General features: G+C 37.0%; 1 protein-coding gene across 1 annotated transcript in view; it reads left to right on the plus strand.

Annotated features, from left to right (window-relative positions):
• The window catches only part of LOC150099543 (mitochondrial coenzyme A transporter SLC25A16-like), a 144,440-nt gene that overhangs the window by 86,728 nt on the left and 38,264 nt on the right, over positions 1–19,448 (plus strand). Inside the window, exon 7 of the mRNA XM_090404372.1 lies at positions 7,663–7,825. Coding sequence (XP_090260498.1) covers positions 7,663–7,825 — 163 coding nt within the window. The remainder of the gene's footprint in view (positions 1–7,662; positions 7,826–19,448) is intronic.

Genomic DNA, 19,448 nt, shown 5'->3' on the forward strand with positions numbered 1-19,448 from the left:
ACATGCCATGGCACTGAACCAATCAAACTCCTAAGCTTGTCATACTTACCAGCCTGATAATTCCACATGTACCTTGTCTTAATTGTAAATTCCACACCTTTAGCCACCTCCCAAGTCAAGACCCTATGATCACTCTCACCAATTGGTGGCAATGTGATCTTATTCGTTACAGCCAAATTCTCAGATGCAATTACTAGGTCAAGCACTCTCTGACCCCTAGTATTTTCCATTACATGCTTTCGCAGATAGTTACCCATTAATAACTGCATAAGATCCAATTCCTTCCTCCCATGTGTCCTCTCCTCCTTCTAATCAATGTTACCATAGTTGAAATCTCCCATAATAATTACCCTCCTTCCACTCATTTCTTCTATTTGCTTATGCATACTATCTCCACCATCTATTCCATCACCTGGTCTATAGCAGCACCCAACTGTATATTTTGTTCTGCTAGTTTCAATCTCGCACCGAATAGCCTCAAATGTGCTCTTTTCTCTATCCTGCAGTTCCACTTCTATTCTCCTTGGCTGTAGCTCATCAGCTATCATCAATAATACTCCTCCCCCCATTTTATTCTCCCTGTCACTCCTGAACACACCATACCCCTCACATTTAATCCCACTAGCTGTGTCATCTTCTGTCAGCCATGTTTCACTAATGCCAGTAACCTGTGGTCTTGAAATGCCAACCAAGGCCAAAAATTCTTCCTTCTTGTTCCTAATATATTGACTACCAAAAATCCATAAGCAAAATGGACCATTATGTCCCATTGTGAATGGAATTGATTCCCTCACATACAAATTATCCAAACAGTTAGCCAAAGTGCTGAAACAATATACTGGCAACACACCTTCACACATAAAATAAACTCAGCCCACTTTAAAGCTAGTATAGAAAACCTCATACTCCAACCCACTGACATAGGGGACAGTTTTCATGTCTCCTCTTTATTCACCAATGTCCCACTCAAACCCTAGACCTTATCTAAGCCAAATTTTCTCCTAATATCCAGAGACGTCGTGAGGAATTTTGGCGCCTATGGCCAGGAAAGAAAATTGCGGTGTTCTAAAAAAAAAAAAAAAACTTTAAAAATCTCATTTTTTGCACCTATGTAAAATTAGCGTCTATGACCAGGGCCATATTGGCCATAGCCTCACTACATCTCTGCCAATATCTCAGCCCTATTTCAGTTCACAATGAACTTTGGCTATTTCATTTGGCAAGGAAAATTCAACAGAGGGGACAGCCATGGATTCTCTACTCTCTTTCCATCCCTTTTATAGAAACTTTTGAAGAAAAAGCCTTAAACTCTGCCCCAAAACCCACTATCTGACTATGCTATGTGGATGATGTGTTCTCCATTTGGCTGCATGACCTGGATATACTTCATAATTTCACAACACACTTAAACAGTCAACACCTCAGAATCTGTTTTACCTTGGATAAGGGAAAACAACAGCAGTCTCCCTTTCCTAGACCCTGATTACATGCCAGCCTGATGGATTCCTAGCTTTCTCCATTTATAAAAAACCTAGACATATAGGTAGATGCAGTCACCTCCCCCAACAATATGGAATTATAAAAATCCTGTATAACAGCAAAATTTATTAGTTCAGATAAGTGTGCTAACTGATGAACTTGACCATATCCTTAATACCTTAGCCAATGGTTACAACTCCCCCCCCCTCAAACAATATTAAAACCAGGTAACCACAACTCCTCTTTCAAAGCAGAGATTACTCTAAATCTATCACTATTCCATATATTCAGGGTAATCCAAAAAATTAACAAAGATCCTAAGGAAATATGACCTCATAACCAGTTACAAACCACATAAGAAATTGGTATCTCTTATCTGCTCCACCAAGACAAGTCACTTGCCCTAGACCTACCAGGTTCCATGCTTTGGACACCTACCACAGGATATGCCAGAAGAAGGCCACTTTATTACACTGCAGCAAGTACAAGTATGAAAGACTATTCCTTGAATCTGCCTCAGCTCTGAAAATCTTTTCAAGCCTCAATAAACTTGGATGCATGAGACTGCCCCACTGTCCCAAATTTGAGAAGCATATACATTCTAAGATCGTCAGCCCAACGGCCAAGACAACCCAATTTGGTCCACTAAGGGGCACCATTTAGGACTCTAGAACCGACTTCTGTTGCCTTTCTACAGCCTCATTTGCTTAGTGTGAGTGCCTGCTGCACATACCATCGTTTTATGATCACTGAATATGGCAATGTAACATTGCCAAAATATAAGTAGTTATTAATTAAAGTTTTTATAATCAGTCTAGTTTACATTGTCATTTTCTAAAAAATTAGAAGTTATGTTTAACCAATGTATAAGCTTATCTACAAGAACTACTCATCTAGGAGGTAAAATGATAGTGGATGAATTATCTTGCTGGGTGGAGATGGGAATCGGGTGACCAAAGCAGATGACATAGTTGAGCTATTTAATGATCACTTTATTAGTGTTACATCCTGGTACTAAAGGCTTTATTGCTAGAAGGATAATGAGTGGTGAAGTATTAGAAGTGAATGAAGAGGATGTATTCGGAATACTGAGTATGCTAAATGTCAATAAGGCAGGGAGAGTAGATGGACTTTCACCATGTGTTTTAAAGGAATGTGCTATGGAATTAACTAAGACTTACATTAAACAGCCAAGTTATGGCTGTTTAATGTAAGTCTTGCTCTTGCAATAGGGCAAGTTCTTGGAGAGTGTGGAAGTAGTGTAAGATAGTACCATTGCATAAAGGTGGTAGAATAGCGGTATCAAAACTATAGGCTGTTTTGTACTTAGTTGTTAAGATTTTGGAGAAATTGGTAAGAATCATATACAGAATTGATGAGGGTATATATTTATGCAGGCTAGCATGGATTTGTTAAAGAGTGCTCTTGTTTTAGTAATCTGGTTACCTTTTACAGTAGAATAACAAGAGCAGTGGATGAGGATAAGGTGTACAACTCTTTTTTTTTTTTTTCTCAAGGCATTTGACAGGGTGCCACATGACAAGTTGATTTTTAAGTTGCATCATATGTTTTTGAATATCTGGTTAGTGGACTGGCTTGGTGACTAGCTCTGATAGATATCATAGAGTTGTATACTAGGGAGCAGTATCAGGGAATAGGAAGGTTACAAGTGGAGTTCCACAGAGTTCAATTCTGGGACCACTGCTGTTCAATCTATCAGCAATATATTGTCATAAGACTACAGAGAGATGTTCAGTTGTTTTCAGGTGAAGCTTGGGAGGGTTATTAGTAATAGTGCTGATGTTTTGGATCTTCAAGAGGATTTGAATAAGCTGGAAAGATCAGAAAATGAATGGGGATGTCAGTTTAACACAACTAAATGTAAGGTTTTAAAATTTGGGATTCCCAGATAGGATGCTTCATACTCACTTGTGGAGTTATACTGCAAGAAGTGGAAGGGGGGAGGAAGGGATCTTGAGGTGATCGTGGATAGAGATTTGAAGTTCTGAAGACATATTGCAAAAGTTGTGAAGATATTGCAGAGAATTTTGGCAATGTTGAGGAGAACATTAACCACAAGGGAAGTGTTTTGATCCCATTGTATAAAGCTTTGGTCACACCACATCTGGATTTTTGTGCTCAGATCAGGTCTCTGGGATTTGAAAGAGATGAAGTAACCTTGGAGAGGGACCATCTCTGGAAGTTGCAAAAGGAGGTGGTGAGTAAAAGAGTAAGAAGTAAGTTTATGACATGCAGAGTTGTAGGAGCATGGATTGCCTCGCCTTAGAAGGTGGTGAATGCTCAAGCTGTGGATGATTTTGAAGAGTGGTATGATAGACTTTGTGTTGACCTCCCACGATAAGCCTTGTGACTCAATGGAGGTCAGGAAAATAATAATAATAATAATCAAGGACCCAGAAATCCACTTTCCTATTTTCCACAGGCAGGTAAACAGAAACAAGTGGTGAGTGAATTTTCGTCCTTGTTGTAAATGCATTAAAAAAAAATATATATATTTTGCATGCTTTATACTTTTTTTTGGGGGGGGGGAGATGGACTGAGTCCTTGACTTTTTATCCCTTCATCTGATTGAAGAAAATGTATGTGGAAAGGGTGTTATTGAGCTATAAGCTCTGATCATGGCAGGAGGGTAACAGCAATAGCCGAGCCTCAGTTAAAACTTCATTGGCTAGAGCACTACCATCCATTTTCCCTCTCTGGGTACCCATTTTAGTCACCTCATACGACATGCGTGGGCGTGGAGCTATTCTTATCCTGGCACCACACGGGGTTATACTTGTTTTTTCTTAAAACTTGTCATTCATTGTCAAGTTATTTGATCATATCTTGGGTGACTCCCAACAAATTCATTAGAGAAGTTTTATTTCCAGAGAGTTAGAAGTGAAACTTTTGGATCTGAAATTCTTAATTTGAATACCACACCATTCTCTTTTATAGAATTGTTGAAACAGCTGCAATTTTAGTTGCCAGTTTTTTCTACAAGTCATAATGTAAGCCAATCATCTTCAATTTCTTTCTGCCTTTTATCTCCTTTAAGGTTCAGAACTTTATTTTTCTTTCTATATTGAAAGATTGTACATGGTAATTAAAAACTCAATCTGCCGTATCCTCTTCCCTCCCATAATGGTTGTTCTGTCTTCATGTCATAACATAACAATTGATAGCTTTCAAACATATTTCTTCTATATGAAATACTTCATAAATATCTGCTTTCAAGTTCCAAAAATCTCCTCGCAACAACACACGGGATTCTTTTCACTCCATGCATGCTCCACTTCATGACACACTTCTGGTTTTTGTTTCAATTGAAGTGATAAAAGTGAGCTGCTGTTACGTGTAATAGTTACAGCACTTGACTTGGAAACAATAAATTTCACATGGTTGAACTGTGCCAGAAAAAATGTGTTTTTCATCATTATATGCATTTAAATTAAATTGCAGTTGTCGTTTTCAATAAAATAAATTTTTAATTCAATCAATCAATTAAATGGATTCCTTTAGTTCAATATTAAACTTGCAAGTATATATATATATGTATATATATGTGTGTGTAATAAATTATTTAACTTGGGGATATTGTATATTAGGATAACCAAGTTATTTTATAAACTTGGTTATTTTAACTCCTAATCCCAAATATGCAAACAATTAAGTTTGCAACTGAAACAGAATTCAAGTCTAAAGATGGTACAACACCAGGGCAACTCATTGTAAAGGTGGGTAAATGCATTATGGGTAGTGACCCCACCCATAATGCACTGCAGTATACATCTTCTAGTGAGATGTGCTTTACATCATCATCATCATCAAATTCCTGCCATGTACCCTCAAGGGGTGTACAGGATATGACAGTACTACATGAAAAAATTACATCATTACTAACTTCCTATCTACAATTTTCCTCCAAATCAGTCTGTTACTTGTCAAGACTCCAACATTATCAGATCTTATATTTCTATCGTCTAAGGCACTTTGTACCGTATCAATCCACCTATATCTTGGTCTTCCTTTGGGTCGTTTTCCTGCCAACTTGACAGAGAACACTTGTTTTGCTAATCTTTTTTCTCCCATTCTGTTTAAATGACCATACCACCTGAGATTAGCTCTGCTAATGCATTCCTGGATGCTGACAACACAGCTTTACCCACCTTTACAATGAGTTGCCCTGGTGTTGTACCATCTTTAGACTTGAACTCTGTTTCAGGCACAAACTTAACTGTTTGCATACTTGGGATTAGGAGTTAAAATAACCAAGTTTATAAAATAACTTGGTTATCCTAATATATCTATTAGGGTTATCAAGTAATTTTATAAACTTGGTTATTTTTACTCCTAATCCCAAGTAAGCAAACAGTTAAGTTTGCGCCTGAACGTAGTTAGAGTCTAAAGGTGGTGCAACACCAGGGCAACTCATTGTATAGGTGGGTAAAGCTCTGATCACTATTTTTAGTATTTTCCATAATGTAAAGCACATCTCACTAAGAGATGTATACTGCAGTACATTATGGGTAGGGTCACTACCCAGACCGGGTTCAACCTTTTTTGAGGTCTCCTCAGTGAGTAGCTAGACTTTAAATACCAAGGTTTTAGTAATACAGAGCTTTATCAACTTTACCTATACAAGTCGCTACAAGGTATTTTTATTTTGAATAAGAATCTGGATTCTTATTCAAAATAAAATAAAATAAAAATAAAAGATTAGGAGTAAAAATAACCAAGTTTATAAAATTACTTGGTAACCCTAATATACATTATTCCCAAGGTAAATAAACTTATTTACATCTATATCTCCTCCAGAGATTCTTATTCAAAATAAAAACACCTTCTAGTAACTTAGTCCTTTTTAGGACTTCCAGGGTAACAAAGGGCAATGCTGTAGCCAATGAAGTTTTAACTGAGGCTTGGCTTATTGCCGTTACCCAGCCATGACTAGAACTTTTAGCTCAATAACACCCCATCCACACAGATTTTCTTCATTCAGATGACGGGATAAAGAGTCAAGGACTCAGTCCATCGCCCAGTTCTTTTAAGAACTTTAAGAACCTTGGTATTTAGGGTCTAGCTACTCACTGAGGAGACCTCAAAAAAGGTTGAAACCGGTCTGGGTAGTGACCCCACCCATAATGTATTGCAGTATACATCTCTTAGTGCAAAGCACATCTCCTCCAGGAGATGTGCTTTGCATTAAGGGTAAATATTAAGATTAGTGATCAGAGCTTATTCTACTTTTACCATGAGTTGCCTTGGTCTTGCACTATGTGCAGGGTCAGCTAGACTTGCAACACTTGCAGGTGCAAACTTGACTTGTTTGTCTGTTTGCTTACTTGGGAAATGGAGTAAAACCAGGTTTAAAATAGCTTGGTATCTTTAACATTTATTATATCCAAGGTAAAATACTTTCTACACACACACACACACATACATACATACATACATACATACATACATACATATATATATATATATGCACAACATATGTAATAGACAATTTATTATTTAAAAAAATAATAATTGTACTTTTCTCACAATATAGTTTCATTAACAAAATAAACCAGTCATTATAAACACAGAAATTAAAATCTGCACAATTTGATTAACTACTGTAGTAGATCTATACATGTTATTATTCCAACACCTTTGCACTTTTAAGTAGGTGTGCAGTTGTAATATAGTAGTCCTAAGCTTATTTTCACAGCTACAGCATTAATTAGGTTAGTGTAATCAAATGCATGAAAATTGTACATAACTCAGATTATTTCATAATACTGTTAATTAAAAAAAAAATAGTTATCTTGCAAAGGCAAGTCAAAGATTTATCTGTATAATTACATGTAATGTATATTGAATTAAGAATGTAGTACTTTTTTTAACATCACCTGTAACAATATTGATATAAATAGACGAATAGCTTGGGTGAATTTTTTCTGGCTTGTAGATTTAAGTTGTATTTCTGGAGCCCTGATGATAATAATCATAAATTAAATATCTTATTTTCTTTGTGTTATGAATTAAACCACAAAAATTAAAAATGAATGGATTGAAATCCTTGTGTAACAATACTTATTTGTTATATCACATTAATTTGTTATAGATATTTACAGTTATTATCAGTGATTTTAATGATTTGATATCGATAATATACAGATTAAATTTCGCTTTCAGGGTTATCATTCTATGCTTTTGAGAGACTAAAACTGTTTTGCCTTGAATACTTTCCGCATGTCTTTGGAAAACCTCATGCTACTAGCAGTGGTGGTGTAGTTCTTGTTGTTCCTGCAAAATTATTGTGTGGAGGTCTTGCTGGTGCAATTGCTCAGAGCTTTTCGTAAGTACGAGATTAATTTTTAATGCATTGCACAAATATTTCTCTCTCTAAAATGGATTTATAACTTGAAATACTTGTTCAGTATGTTACATTTTTTTCTGTTTTACCTTAGTTTAGCATATTCATATAATAGTGTGGAGATATTATTTGCTGTTAATACAAATCATTTTAATAGAGTTGTTTAGACTGCTATCGATCATGGAATTAAGACTGATAATGGGAGGTTTACCATAAAGGCCAAAATCTCTATTATTACCTATACAAAGTATCGAAACTTAAAAGGTTTCAATACTTTCATGCTCCACAGTCTGGAAGCATACTTCAGTCATTTGTCAATCCAGATTAACAATAATTACTATTGCATACAGTTTCCACAGATAGCCTCTTGTTCCTTCCTATATTTACGAAAAGTGTCCTTCTCTGGTAAGTTCTTCTCAATCAAATTGTCACACTGCTTCTCTTTTCCAGACTCTGCAGATTCTAATCATCGATCTGTCCTCAGAAATACATGTTGCTTTTATTACCATTCTTTGAGCTTTTCTAGAATTTCTCTCCTCCCCCTTTCCCCCTCAAGAATCCTGAGAATAAATCTGAATGCACTAGTAGAACTGTATTCTGATCATTATATTACATTACACAAGAAAGCATGCCACATTTCTTGTTTGTCCTCTGTGTTCTATTCATCACCAGAAGCAATTCATTGTGCTATCTCTAACAACATAGTGAATTTGCACTGTGTGCAGTTGAATTTCAGTAACTTGCCTAATGTCACTCTAAAATTTCTAGCCTCTTCTACTCTTTTGCAGAAGATCCAACAATACTGAATGCACCTCTCCTCTCTAAATCTGAAAGTGCATAGCTACAATCCAAGGATTCCAAATCCTGGAAACTCATTTAATATTGCTATGGGCCATTAATTTGGTGGTGATGTGTAATATATAGCCTCTGCCAACAGAGTCAACTTTATCTTCTTATGGCAAGGCTTATTTCCATAAACAGGGCTCTAGCAAGGCGTATTAACACCTCAAGAAGCATAATCACCCCGGTGTGGAGGAAATGCCAATTAGATGGCAGATGACTTTCATCATCCATTGAAACTGTTTTATAACTTTGTTGACTAACTCTACATACATGAAAATTAAGTTTTCTTTTTATATATTTTATTAATAAATGTGTGTGTAAATACAACGTATAGAATAAAATTGTATACTAAAAAATTAGTGATCTTCTACTCGTTCATGCACACATTCATAACCTTAAAACATTGGGTCAAATCTTTTCTTACATTAAATACAAAATATTTGCAAATGCATTATAAGTTGATGTATTTCATTCAGACCCGGATGTAACAGAAAACTTATCTAATCTTTTTCTGGAAGAGGCAAAACACATGCTTCTTGTCGATCCTTAATGCTCTAAGGGAAACAGCAGCAATAAATTTCCTTGAATACAATCACAAAAGAAAGACAACTCCTACCAGTCTCCAACTACTTGACTCTAAGTATATTCAGGTCCTATTTATGGGCTGAAAAGTTCTGATAAATACCTAGAATAAAAATGATATTAAAGCAACTAATCTAACTACAAGAAAGAACATATCCCTTTAACCCCCATGTTTCATTAAATTGTAATAATTTGTTCTTTTAGGATATATAAAAAGACATGTCAAAGGTTTTGAAGAAATTCGAAGACACAGAGGTGCATGCCATCAAGTTTTTCATATTGCAAGAAAGTCTGTAACTGCGATTCACCAAACTTTGTGTGAGACTTTAGGGGACTGAGCCCCAACATATCCAACAGTTGCCAGATGGGTGGCCAAGTTTAAAACTTGGTATCCTGAAACAACAGATTCCCCCAGGTCAGGAAGACCTTCCACAGTGATCACACCTGAAAACAATGATGCAGTGATATGATATGATAAGATGATAGGCAAATAACAGCCAGAAACATTGCAAAGACTATGAGGATATCCAGGGAATGAGTTGGGATCATTATCTACCAACATTTGGACATTTGGCTCTCAGCAAAGTGGGTTCCCAAATGTTTGAATGCCGACCATAAGAGAGAACGTGTGCTGTCATCTCAAGAGATTTTGGATCATTTTGAGACAGCAGGTGCAAGTATTTTGGCTTGTATTGTGACTGTTGATGAAACATGACTTCATCACTATGATCCAGAGACCAGTCAGTGGACTAGAGAAAGGTTCTCCGTGGCTAAAGAAGTTCTGAACTCAAAAGGTCAGCAAGGAATGGATGGTGTAATTCTTACCAAGTACCTCAAAAAAGGTGAAACTGTTACAGCAGCTGTTTATTCAACAGCTCTGAAGGTATTGAAGGAAGTACTGAAGTACCAACAGCAGAGATGTGTTGTTTTTGCAGGACAATGAACCTGCTCATGAAATTCAACAGACAATACTCAACTTGAGCTTTCAATGTCTGCCTCACCCACCCTATTCGCCAGACCTGGCCCCATCTGACTATTTCCTATTCTCAAATTTAAAGAAATGCTTAAAAGGAACAAAATTTACCACAGATGATGAAGTCTGATGAAGCTGAGCACTGATTTGTGCAACAAGGGAAATACTTTTCTCCAAGGATTGCAAATGATGCAGCATTGTAACAAGTGTGTAACACTTTGCAGGGAATATGTAGAATAATGTGTAAGTTACATGGTTCTACTTCAAGTCCTTCATGGTGATTATCACAACTTTTCAGCACACCCTCATAAGTCAGTTGTCAAGTATCAAAAACCTTAAGTTACTTCATATGTTTCAACTATCCAGTTGATACATGTGAAGTAAACTATCAGTGATGTCAGCTATCAGTTCTGTAAACACAGAAAATAGCTTTCTATCCAGTCTTCATTTAAGAATCATTATTATTATTATTATTACCACGGGCTACTCCAGGAGTCCTTAGACTCATCGAGGGAGGCCCTAAACATCATGTTCACACAGCTGTTCAACATTCTCACAGTATCTATCATACCTTGCCTTGAACTCGCTCACTGTCATAGCACCCACAACAGACTCTGGCAGCTTATTCCACTCATTTACCACTCTAAAAGTAAAGAACCCAGCTCTAACACCCCTGCTAACCACGCTCTTGCCCAGCTTCCATGGGTGTCCCCTAGTTCTCCCACCACCAGTCCTGATCTCAAAAATATCATCTGAATTAATCCTATAGAATCCTTTTAGCAATTTGAATGTCTCAATCATGTCTCCCCTTTTCCGCCTATCAACTAGTTTCTGCAACCCACAAATCTTCAACCTGTTCTCATATGGTTCATTCCATAGACCTGCTATCATCTTAGTCACTCGCCTCTGGATCCTCTCAACCTCCTCCCCATCAAGAAGGAACCGAGGTGACCAAATCTGGGCACAGTAGTCGAGATGAGGTCTTATCAGGGCTCGGTACAGAGGTACAATAACTTGTTTTTCTCTGCTCGTCAAGGTATTTTTCAACAACCAAGTGAGTTGATGAGCTGATTTAGCTACTTTCGCAATGTGCCCCCTAAACTTCATCTCCCTATCCACCAACACTCCCAAGTCCCTGGCCTCATCAATCTCTTGGAGTACAGTTCCACCAATGTGGTATACTGCTGCTAATCTTTTCACTCCGAAATGCATAACCTTACATTTTGTCACATTAAATTGACATCCATTCTCCTTAGTCCAGAACTCTATTTTATCTGAGTCATCTTGCAAGACTTTGACATCTTCTGCATTCACTGTCGCCCTACCCAACTTTGCATCATCAGCGAACAAATGAACTGTCCCACTTAGACCCTTCCCTATATCGTTAATGAACAGATTAAACAGCAGTGGTCCAAGAACAGAACCCTGTGGCACACCACTAGTCACAGGCCGTTTTTTGGACTCTACTCCTGAATAAACTACTCTTTGATATCTCTCCATCAACCACCCAGCTATCCATCTCACCAACCCTATATCCATTCCCATATGTTGTAGTTTACGGATTAGAATTCCATGTGGTATCCTGTCAAACGCCTTTGCCAGGTCCAGCAGTATCACTGTAAACCCATTTCCCTTATCCAGTTCAGCTGTCACCTTGTTATAAAACTTGAAATCATAACAGTAAAGATACAATATATTCACTTAGTAAGAATTTGAAGAATAAGGAATTCAGAAAAAATAACTATTCCTTCCTTTTATTTCTTAAATGGAATTATTCATGATCTCCTTTTTCTATTCATTCCATTTTTTTTTTGTCTCTCTCTCTTTCTTTCTTTCTTCAGCTGTTCATTTTATATCACAGTAGAGAATACACTGCATTCTCCAATTTGTGATGTTACGAATGACGTCACGACAGCAGGTATCACAAATAGTAAAGAGAGAAGTTTTTACTAACTGTGGACTGGATGTATTTATCAGTGGTGCAATTGGGTTTGTTTTCCACTTGATGACTATTACACAGACTCAGCATAAAATACCTGTGATTTTTTTTTTTTTAACTCAACAATATAGGAAGGTATGTACATCTTGCCAATTCTTTTAACTGCCAAATTGGGTAAACTAATTCCACCAGTGACTTAAACTATGAGATGTGGTTAGGCTTAAGAGCCTCACTAGTGAAACTACAAACACTGCTACCAAATTCTTCTTATAGTCGAATATCATTTCAAATAACAGTATTTTTACAGATCTTTTATTTCACTTTTAATTAGCTGGCCTGGTTGGTTGAATGGTAGTGTATCCATGCATCCACTCTCCATCCAACAGGTCATGTTTGAATCCTGCCCTGGGCACAGATGTTTGTGATTATCTTTAGATGGTAGATGAACTTCGTCTGGTATGAGAACACAACCCCTGTTTATTAGAGGCCTGAAAAAGTTCCATGTTTGGTCTCTAGAGTAGAGTTTCTGGATTATGTAAAAATAAATTTAGAAAATATCAAAAAAATAAAATAAATAAAAATTGAAAAAAAAAAAAAAAGAGAGAACTTTTGTTGTGGTAGTAACATAAAAAAACAATCTAACAGTGTCTTTTATAAACAGAAATCATGTAAGGATATTTAAATATCTTTACAAAACACCATTGCCTTGCTTATTGGAGGTGCAAAGTGGTTATTGCCATGTTTTGCCTTTAGAGTAAGGTCTCCTTTTTCTCTCCCCTTCCTTTTTTTTTTTTTCTTACATGCAATGCGAGTGGTGGTGGCTTTACTGGGCACACACTGTCATCTGTCTAGAGAGCCAGCACCACCTCCATTTGAAATTGAAGCAGTTTCTGCAGGTTGGCTGCCAGATGCTGCATAGTACTAAGCCTATTGGTATCATAATGCTTTGGGAGTCTTCCTGATCAGCTGGCAAATGATCCTGTTGATGTTTCACTACCAAGTTGTGCCTATAGTCATTGAGAGTATAGCAGCTTGCAGGTGCATAGTTAGGCCATGCCTGGACTGGAGTCTGGGCACTGTGTGGGCATTATATTCACAAATCCTTCACCTCTACTTCATAAATTTTCCTAATATTCCACTCGCCTCTTCTTTCTCCTCCTTTTTATGCTCTTTTAACATGAAAGCATAAAAAATTGTCATTCTAGTTATCCACATCAATGTTCATGTTGATGAAATATCTTACTCCATGCACTTTGTATCCATGATATTCAGTGAAAGTTATAACAGGCATTTCACATCTGTGGCAATCTTGATATACATCAAGGCCAGTTGCAAGGTTTAAAAAATTCCACGAAAACCAAAATTTCAAAAATAGTAAAAAAAGCAACCAAAAAAATTGCAAAAAAAGATAAAAATATACCCCAAAAAATCCAACCAAATTACAACATTCCAAGTTAAAAAGCACTTCCACATAAACTTTACCAACATTAATGAAGTGCACCACCACTTAAATATCCAAACACAATCTGTTATTCATCATTGAACCTTAACTGGCATTCTCTGACTATAGCCCACCTAAGCTTTTCGCATTACATTGTACATGATAACTTCCATAAGAAGGTCAGAACATGTGCTTTTGTCAGGTCTTATATCCGTGCCAAACCTGGATGTTCCTTTATATGATCTGCTTTGGCTTAAGATTTCCTTGTCTGATTTTGTTACCTTCATATACTATATATATATATATTGCTCTTCTATTTTCGATGATTTTATCAACTTTTTGATTATTTATCTTTGAAAGTTGATCACACAGTCTAATTACCCAAACAGTAAGCTAATTGTCCTTGGACAATTACACCCACCCACAATATTGACTGACCCCCCCCCCCCTTCTTCTCTAACTTTCGACAATGTTGGAAGAGAAGCAGAATTGTTTGCTGCTGGTAATGATCTGATGATGCAAATTGTTTAGTTGCCTATCAGAAAACCAGATTACCTCATCATTATTCCAATATCTCGAAATTTTTCTTAACCAGTTCTCCTTCCAAATATACTATTGTTTGGTCTCCTTTTGGCAACTCTGACCATAACCTTGTCCATGTTTTTTTTTCCTTCAGATTGTTCTTCTCTCAACTTTATATTCTATAGTACCACAATGATGCCATTTTGGATGACCATAGAGATTTCTATGCTTCTTTTCATGGTCTGATTGATTGTTTCCACTCTCTCAATCCAAGCACTTGCTCTGATCAAATAATTGAAATTATTAAGTTAAGGGGATAATAAATCCCTCATTATTTATTTTCTATAGTACTTTATATTCTATAGTACCACAATGATGCCATTTTGGATGACCATAGAGATTTCTATGCTTCTTTTCATGATCTGATTGATTGTTTCCACTCTCTCAATCCAAGCACTTGCTCTGATCAAATAATTGAAATTATTAAGTTAAGGGGATAATAAATCCTTCATTATTTATTTTAAAGCCGGATACGAAACTCGGAGATCTAAATCTAAGAGTTTCATGTCGAAGAGCTGTTGGCGAGTCCAGGCGTAAGTGATCACCTGGGTAGTACAACACTAGGGCAACTCGTTGCAAAGGTGGAGCAAGATCCTTCACTATCCTTAATATTTTCTCATAATGTAAAACGCAGTTCCTAGGAGATGTATTACTGTTTTACATTGAGGAGAGGTCACTATCCAGACCGGTTTCGACCTTTATTGAGGTCTCATTAGTGAGTAGGTAGACCTGGAATACCAAGATTTGAGTGAACCAAACTTACATATACCCCCACTAGTGTTGTACTACCCAGGTGATCACTTACGCCTGGACTCGCCGATAGTTCTTCGGCATAAAACTCTTAGATTTCAATCTCAGAGTTTCATATCCGGCTTTAAAATAAAATAATGAGGGATTTATTATCCCCTTAACTTAATTTACGCCGCTGGAGAAATAGCCTCTTGGCTCTTTAACGTAGTAATAATAATATATATATATATATATATATATATATATATATGGGTACACCGCTCTGGCAATTCATTAGTGGGGGATATGTAAGTTCGGTTCACTCAAACCTTGGTATTCCAGGTTACCTACTCGCTGATGAGACCTCAGTAAAGGTCGAAACCGGTCTGGGTAGTGACCTCTCCTCATAATGTAAAACAGTAATACATCTCCTAGGAGTTGAATTTTACATTATGAGAAAATATTAAGGATAGTGAAGGAGCTTGCTCCAACTTTGCAACGAGTTGCCCTAGTGTTGTACTACCCAGGTGATCACTTACGCCTGGACTCGCCAATAGTTCTTCGGCATGAAACTCTTAGATTTTGATCTCCGAGTTTTGTATCCAGCTTTAAAATAAAATAATGAGGGGATTTATTATCCCCCTTAACTTAATTTATGCTGCTGGAAAAATAGCTTCTTGGCTCTTTAACGTAGTAAAATTGAAATTATTCTTGCTGGCACGAGTGTCTTTGTTCTCCATTCCACTCGCAATCCATATCCCTTACCCAAGCCTTGATTTTCCAACAAATATGCTAAAGTAGTCCAAGCTAAAAATGTAGCAAATGTTCAGGTTCAAGTTAAAAACTCCAGTTTCTCACTCTGCTTTCACTACAGTCCATAATAATTGCAGAGAAATCAACAAATTTAAAGAAGTCCTTAAGAGCCAACTCACTAAGCTTGTCTCCTGCTAAAATGATAGCCAGACCTTCTCGACCCCTGCGAAGGCTCTTGGGAAAAACTTCTGCCATGCTATGTTTATACCACCTCTTTCATCCTAATGGACATTTTGGCAACAGTCTTATCCAAGTTGTACTTCAACTCATATACTGACTGGCATCAAAAGCAAAATGACAGAGGCTTTGTTTATGCATGAATTAAATTTTGAGTTTAGTCATTGTGTGAAATGTGAGGTGTGCTACATGTATTTGTTGGATTATATTGATAAATTATGGATTTTTAAGATGGATAGAAAGAGAATGTGTGAAATGTAACTTGAATGCAGAGTTGATAGGTGGTAATATATCAGTGACTAAGAGTGATGATAGTGAGAATGCAGCAAGAAGAATGGGTGCTCATCTGATAGTGAAGAGATACTGTGAAAGAGCAGCAAATAGTAAGAAAGTTATGAATACTGAAATGAGTGATCTGAAAGAAACAATTGATGGTGGCATGAATGACATAAGCAATAAGAGTGTATCAAAAGTTAGAGAATAAAAAAAAAGGTTTAGAGAATAAAAAAAGCAGGAGTGAAATGGATGAATCATTTGAATTATGCAGTGGCTTCTGAGAAACAGAATGTTTTGAAAGAGATAAGAACAGGGTATCCCTCAGTGGCATGAGGTGTATAAGATGCAGGCTAGGAATTTGCCAAGTGTAGTAAATGAAGATAAATTGGTATATGAAAAGAGATTGGCTGAAGCAATAAAGCAAAACCCTAGAGAATTCTATAGTTATGTTGCTAGTAGAAGAAATGAATATGAAAGCCTTTGTTGCTGGAGATGGAACACAAGTTACAGCTGCTGAAGATATTGTGGAAATGTTCAATGAGAATTTTGTTATTATATTCCATGTAGGGGCTAAGAGTAGTGTTGAATTGGAAGGAGAACAGAAGAGTGACATTTCAGGATGGGAAGTGTTAGCATATTATGTACCCTTGATGTTAATAAGACTGTGCTCTGGGACTTAATGGGATATTTTGTTGCACAAAATAAATATGTTACAGGAATATATGAAAGAGCTGGCACTGCTCTTGAATTGATCATTCAACAGAGGTCTGACAACAGGAACAGTCCCAGAAGAGTGGAAAGAAAGAAAAATAGTGTCAGTACACAAGGAAGAATTCAAGTCAGTAATGGCAAAAAACCCATAAGTTGCTGTGTGCATCAAGTGTAGTGGTGAAGGTGTTAGAGATGCTGGTTAGAGATGGAATACAGACCCGGAGAGAACAGCATGGGTTTAAGGGGAGGGCATGCTTTAATAACTTGGTCACATTTTATAATAAATTTACTGTATTGTACAGAGAAGATACTTGTATGTCGATATTTGGATTTTGCTAAAGTATTTGCTCAAGTACTGCATGATAAAGTATTGTTGAAATTGAGCAGGATGGGGATGGATAGCTTGGTTGCAGGGATGGTTAATTGACAGGAGCCAGCAAGTTGTGTATTGAGGTGCAATGTCCCAAGAAAGGAAGGTGAGTGTCATTCGGAGAGCTAATCTCCAATCCATCTAACATTATACTGTCCATTCTTGCATCTGCAGCTTGTACACCAATTTATCATGAGGCAATCTATGAAATGCTTTTGCAAAGTCCAAGAATATCACTGTATATGAGTCTCTCTCTCTCTTATCCAACGTGCTTGTGACCTTATCATAAAATGCAAGTAAATTCTTAAAAAAATAAAAATAAAACCTACCCATTACAAATCCATGCTAACCATCAATCCTATGTCCATTAACCCGATCCTGTATTCTACTCCTAACCTATCTCTCCAATGCCTTGACTACATCTGCAGTTATACAGACTGATCTGTCCTAGCATAATAGTACCACTCCATGCTTTTGGAGTGGTACTGTTATGCTCTTTTTGCACTCCTTAGGAACCTCACCCACTACAAAGCTTTCATTAAATAACCCGGTCAAGGACAGGCAGAGCTGCTTTGCATATTCCATAAAGATACGTGATATGTCATCAATTTTTTAAATATTGTTGTATGATAATTATGATTGGTAGGCTGTGTTCAGTGTAGTTATAATTCTGTTTTTATTAAATTTCTTTGTGTTTCTTGTATGCAGCTTTCAGCATAAGTAAAATAGCAATGAAACATAGGATGGTGCAAAAGATGAATGCAAGCAGCATGGATTTTTCAAAAATACTCAGGTGCCATGAATCCAGTATGTGTTTGGGGAAAGATTGAAGATATTTATATGGAGAGGATAAATAGGAGAGAGAGAGAGAGATGAGAGGGTTTGGATGTGCAAGAATCGTAGCATACTTATGGATTATGAGATATCATTGAATGTAAGCAGTAGTGGTGAAAAGATTGTGGATGTAGCTGCAGGGGTAAGTGTAGTTGACGGTACGGCTGAGTGCTTGAACAGTAATGGCAAGACAGTGGACAAAAGTGGCAATGAGTTAACAATGTTGATTGGTAAGATAACATGCATAGATGGCAGTGAGGGTAGACAGTAGATGTGCAAGGTAGTGAAAATGAGATCTGTGTAAATGGCACTGAAAAATTAATTGAAGATATGAAAATGGAGTTGGTAAAAATGAAGCAAGAGATTAAACTTATCAGGAACGAACTGGGGAGGGATTTGTATGGGGATGTGAAGAAGAATGAGACAAAAGATTTGAAAGAAATATCAAATGATTTGAGAGTGGCAATGTGTGGAGATTTGATAAGAGGTGTGGTGAGTGAAAAGGTGCACAAGGTCTGTTTTCCGGGAAGTAGAATGAGCAGGGTGGCTGAAGAATTGGATAAGAGGAATATGTGAGCAAAAGAGTTGGTGGTAGTAGTTAGCATGAATGATTTGACTGGTAAAAAGAATGTAATGAGGGATGTCATGAGGTTCTTAAGGAGAGTGAAAGATAATAGTGTGGTAGGTAAGGTATTCAGCATGTTGCCCAGGTATGATAATGATGAGTTTAGAAGGCAAGTGAAGATTATGAATGGTATGCTAGCAGAGTTGTTTGAGGAGAAAGGAATTCATATTGTGAATGTGTGGGATGAGTTTGAGGGGTGGATAGAGGCTGTATAAAAGTGATGAGCTACATTTGAATGGGTTTGGTGTAAATAAGTTGGAGAAACTGTTGTTGCAAGAAATGATGACTGAAGTGAATGTAAGACCTGAGGAAACAGGTGTTGTTGAAGAGAAGGAGAATAAGGGAGGCAAGTTTGTGAATGGATAGGTGAGTGAACAGGAAAATGGGGGGGGGGAGGTTAGGGTGGACAGGAGGACACTGCATGAAAAGTGTAAATGATGGTTTCAGGAGTAGATATGTGAGCGCGCAAGAAAAGGATTAAAATAAGCGAGGATGTGGGGGGAGGTAACATTTAGGTCTAGAAAAGGGTGTAATATCAATGATGATAGACAGGAATGGACAGGGGAGAGTACGAAAGAGTCATGTCTGAGAAATGGGGTTAGTGGGTCTTATTATAGAAATAGAAATGAGCTAGTATGTATGTTTACAAATGCTAGAAGTATTCAAAACATGGAGAATGAAATTATAGCGTTGATGGAGTTTGTTCATCC

Source organism: Typopeltis vanoorti, chromosome 14 (genome assembly GCF_054136105.1).
Source record: "Typopeltis vanoorti isolate ZY-2024b chromosome 14, IOZ_Tvanoo_1.0, whole genome shotgun sequence".
Lineage (NCBI taxonomy): Eukaryota > Metazoa > Arthropoda > Arachnida > Uropygi > Thelyphonidae > Typopeltis > Typopeltis vanoorti.